The sequence below is a fragment of the Myotis brandtii genome, unplaced genomic scaffold, assembly GCF_000412655.1.
Source record: "Myotis brandtii unplaced genomic scaffold, ASM41265v1 scaffold827, whole genome shotgun sequence".
NCBI lineage: Eukaryota > Metazoa > Chordata > Mammalia > Chiroptera > Vespertilionidae > Myotis > Myotis brandtii.
Window position 1 is genome coordinate 304,990 of NW_005371360.1, and position 4,773 is coordinate 309,762.

At 56.5% G+C, this 4,773-nt stretch overlaps 1 protein-coding gene across 1 annotated transcript in view; it reads right to left on the reverse strand.

Annotated features, from left to right (window-relative positions):
* The window catches only part of PTPRS (protein tyrosine phosphatase, receptor type, S), a 62,428-nt gene that overhangs the window by 6,005 nt on the left and 51,650 nt on the right, over positions 1–4,773 (reverse strand). Inside the window, exons 20-23 of the mRNA XM_014531865.1 lie at positions 4,619–4,753; positions 3,875–4,050; positions 3,676–3,795; positions 81–235 (exon numbers count right to left, since the gene is read on the reverse strand). Of these exons, the coding sequence (XP_014387351.1) occupies positions 81–235; positions 3,676–3,795; positions 3,875–4,050; positions 4,619–4,753 (586 nt within the window). The remainder of the gene's footprint in view (positions 1–80; positions 236–3,675; positions 3,796–3,874; positions 4,051–4,618; positions 4,754–4,773) is intronic.

Below are 4,773 nucleotides of genomic sequence, written 5' to 3' on the forward strand. Positions count from 1 at the left end.
GGGGCACGGGTGGGAGCAGGGCGCGCAGGTGGGAGCGGGGTGCAGGTGGGAGCAGGGTGCAGGGACGGGGACCCGCCTACCTGCAGTGGACTACGACGGGGCCAGCATCGGGGGGGTTGCAGGTCTTGACTCTCCGTAGGAAAGCCAGGAATGGGGTTGGGTACTCGGGCACCCCGTGGTCAGGCCATGCTGTGAACTGGAACTGGCGGACTTCACGCTTCTCGCTGGAGCCATTCTGGGAGCCACAGGGACACGCCTGTCACCACAGCCCACCACCCACACGCCTCCGACCCGTGCCCATGTCTGACTTGGGGGCCAGCTGCCCCGACACAGAGGGGTCCCCACAGGAAAGCTTCATGTCTGTCTCACACGACTGGGCCAACACTGTGCCCCCACTTTCTCCCTCCACCTGCTCCCTCCATCTCAGCTGGTGGTGTCCCATCCTTCCAGGGCCTCTGACCACAACTTCAATGTCGCCCTCGACGTGACTCCCTTTCTACACCCAACATACCGGCCAACACTATCACTGCCTTCAAAGTCTATCCCAAACCCGCCCACTTCTCACCCCCTCATGGCAGTCACCACAGTCCTCCCCATCGCCATCCTGGCCCCTCCAGTCTGCCGGTGCCACCCCCCCAGAAGCCAGAGAGCGCCTGTGAGCATGGGTCAGGTCCCGTACCTCCTGTGCCGACAGCCCTCAAGGGGTAAAAGCCCAAGTCCTCCCCATGCCCATAGGCCCTGCACAACCTTCCCCCATCCCCTCCCTGTCCTCAACTCCTCTCTCTCCCCACTGTTCACTCAGCCCCAGCCACATGGCCTTCTCACTGTTCTTCCAACACGCCAGGCACGGTCCTGCCCCAGGGCCTTTGCGCTAGCTGTGCCCTCTGCCTGGAATGCTATTTCCCCACATCTCATGGCTCCCCTCCTCACTTCCTCCGGGTCCCCCAGTACACATTCTATTCGTCTCCTCTGCTTTATTTTAACCCTACACATGAGATTTTGTCGTGTTTGGACCTTGGTCTCAGAGGGGTTTTTGTGAACTTGACCTCCCCTCCCCCAAAGGCAAGAGAAGTAAAAGAAAAATATAAATGAATGGGACTGCGTCAAGCTAAAAAGCTTCGGCGCAGCAAGAGAAACCATCAACAAAACAAACAGGCAACCAACTAAATGGGAGAACATATTTGCAAGTGATATTCCAATACAGGGCTAATATCCAAAATATATAAAGAATTCATACAACTCAACAACCACAAAACAATCTGATTAAATATGGGCAGAGGACCTGAAGAATTTCCCAAGACATACAGATGCCCAACTTCACTAGCTACCAGGGAAATACAAATCCAAACCACAAGGAGGCACCACCTCACACCTGTCAAAATGGCTATTACCAACAAGACAAGTCCTAACAAGTGTTGGAGAGGCTGTGGAGAAAGGGAACCCTCACTTAAATCCAAACCACAAGGAGGTACCACCTCCCACCTGTCAAAATGGCTATTACCAACAAGACAAGTCATAAGTGTTGGAGAGGCTGTGGAGAAAGGGAACCCTCACTCACAGCCGGTGGGGACGTAAACTGGCACAGTCACTATGCAAAACACTATGGAGGCTCCTCAAAAAATGAACAATAACCCATCTGGCCCAGCAATCCCTCTCCTGGGAATCTACCTGAAAAACTTGACAACACACACAAAGATCTATGTACCCTACGCTCACTGCGGCATCATTCATGGTGGCCAAGGCATGGAGACAGCGCAGTGTCCTCCGAAGGATGAACGGGTACAGAGGACGTGGTCCGTACACACAGTGGAATGCTACTCAGCCAAACGCAAAGACAAAATACTGCCATTGGTGACAACGTGAATGGACCTTGAGAACATTATGCTACGTGAAGTCAGTCAGACGGAAAAGAACAGGAAGCAACACATGAACAAACTCTTAAGCACAGACAACGGAATGGTGGTTCCCAAAGGGGAAAAGGGGGTGGGGGACAAGGATAAAGGGGGTCAAATACACAGCGACAGGAGGCGACCGGACTCGGTGGTGAGTGCACAATGGAGAACAGAGATGTCATATTACCCAGACAGACGCCCTAACCCAGTGGTTCTCAACCTTCCTGATGCCGCGACCCTTCAATACAGCTCCTCATGTGGTGGTGACCCCCAACCATAAAATTATTCTCGTTGCTACTTCATCACTGTAATGTTGCTACTGTTATGAATCGTAATGTAAATATCTGATATGCAGATGTATTTTCATTGTTACAAATTGAACATAAGCATAGTGATTAATCACAAAAACAATATGTAATTATATATGTGTTTTCTGATGGTCTTAGGCGACCCCTGTGAAAGGGTTGTTCGACCCCCAAAGGGATCGCGACCCACAGGTTGAGAACCGCTGCTCTAAACATATTATCAACCAACGCCAATAACAAAAACAATATGTAATTGTATATGTGTTTTCCGATGGTCTTAGGCGACCCCTGTGAAAGGGTCGTTCGACCCCCAAAGGGGTCACGACCCACAGGTGGAGAACCGCTGCCCTAAACGTATTATCAACCAACGGCAATACATTTAATAAGAAAAGATCTATTATTTGCATGTCTTTTGTCTGTGTCTTGTCCACTAGACTGAGCCCCACAAGGTCAGGATATTCCGTCTGTCTTGGTCCCTGCTGTGTCCTGGTGCCGGGTCAGGGCCTGACACCCACAGTAAGTGCTGGGCGTGTGTGAATGAGCTAAGAATCCTCACTGCCTCCTCCGGTCCATCCGCTCAGCTCTCTGATGCTCGGGTCAGGCCTGTGCTCAATGCTGAGAGGACCTGACTGAGGAGGGAGGATCGTGGTGCTGGTTAGCACCTCCTCCCCCTTCACGACAGTGTCCCCTCCGGATGGCAGGCTGCTGCAATGGCGAACCACCGATGTAGGACAGGTGGAACCGCGTTACGGCGAGCAGCCTTCAGGTAAACACTTATCTAAGGTTACCTTTGGCCCAGCCCTGACCGCCCAAGGCCTGCAGGGTCCCTCCAGCTTGGTCCGACCCCAGACTTAAGCTCCCTTAAGGGCAGGGCTTAGCCTCTGCCAGGACCCGACCCAGGCCCAGGAGGATAACAGATTCACGGCTCAACGGGGTTCTGCTGGTTTTGTCCTCTTGCTGTGGCCAGGGATACGAGGTGCCCCACTCCGAGCCTCAGTTTCCCCATCCATAAAATGGGCTTCATGAGAATGCAGTCAGCCTGGGTCAATGGGCAGAAGCTGGGCCCATCGGTTCCACCCCAGACTTAAGCTCCCTTATGGGCAGGGCTTAGCCTCTGCCAGGACCCGTCCCAGGCTCAGGAGGATAACAGATTCACGGCTCAACTGGGTTCTGCTGGTTTTGTCCTCTTGCTGTGGCCAGGGACACGAGGTGCCCCACTTCGAGCCTCAGTTTCCCCATTCATAAAATGGGCTTCATGAGAATGTGGTCAGCCTGGGTCAATGGGCAGAAGCTGGGCCCATCTTCCTCCTCTGCCTCCCTGTCCCCCCCTCACCCCCCACCCCGCCCCACAGCCTCCAGCCTGGCCTGCCTACCTTGTGCAGGGAGAAGGTCCGCACGCAGAACGTGGCCAGCTCGATGGTGTCCAGCAGCGTTACCTGGATGCACCCCGCCCGCAGCCTCCAGCCTGGCCTGCCTACCTTGTGCAGGGAGAAGGTCCGCACGCAGAACGTGGCCAGCTCGATGGTGTCCAGCAGCGTTACCTGGATGAAGCCGTAGGTCTCCGTGCCCCTGTTGGGCCAGTACTGATCACATTTGATCTGTGCCGGAAAGGAGAATGGAGGTGAGTGTGAGCCTGGGCTGGCTGGGGACTCTGGGGGGGCGGGGTCCAGGCCTCACCCGCGACTTCTCCTCTAGCCGGGTCATCATGACGATGGTGGCCGAGCGCTGCTCCCACACCATGCGCCAGAAGTCCCCGAAGGTCTCGGGCAGCGGCCCCTGCGTGGCGATGTACGCGTTCTGCCGTCGGTAGCCGTCCACATAGTTGGCGTTGATGTAATCGCTGCCCACGATGCCTACGGCCCGGGCGAGAAGCCGGAGATCAGTGGGGGTGCCCCGTCCTTTCAGGCTGGCTCCATGAGCCCAACTGGAAGCCCTCTCGGAGCGCCCCGGTCTGTTCCCCAGGAAATCGTGGGCACGGACGTCGGGATCCCACCATGTGGGGCCGGATCGCGCTCTGTGGGGCCATGCTGGGCACGGCAGGGCGTGGAGCAGCATCCCCGGCCCCACCCCCTAGCTGTCACGAGCAAACCCCTCCTCCAACCGGGGACCACAGAAATGCCCCCAGACACTGCCCTCCGTCCCTGGGTGGCAGAGCGGCTCCAGTTGAGTGGAGTGGTGTGGAGCGGCCGGTGGAAACACGTCAGGGATAGCAGCCATCACTTAAATACACAGCTAACAATCCCCAGTGGTTTCTGGTGCTGGACCAGGCCTGAGCCCAGAGTCAGGCTTCTTTCCCTCCCCGCCCCCTCCCTCCACCCCCTAGCTTGTCTACGCTGGACTGCCGCATCTCCTGGAGGTGGGGCGGGGACTGTGGGCACTCTGGGGGGGAGGAGGGCAGGAGGGCCCGGGACCGCGTGCTACCTTCGATGGGCTGAAGGATGACGCGGGAGTGGTCGTAGGCAATGACGTTGGCGTAGCGGTTCTTGGGCTTGTTCACTTCCAGGTTGGAATGCTCCCACGTGAACTGCTGGCCCGGGTCAATGGACTGCGGGAAGGGGAGGTGGGGGTGTCAGGTG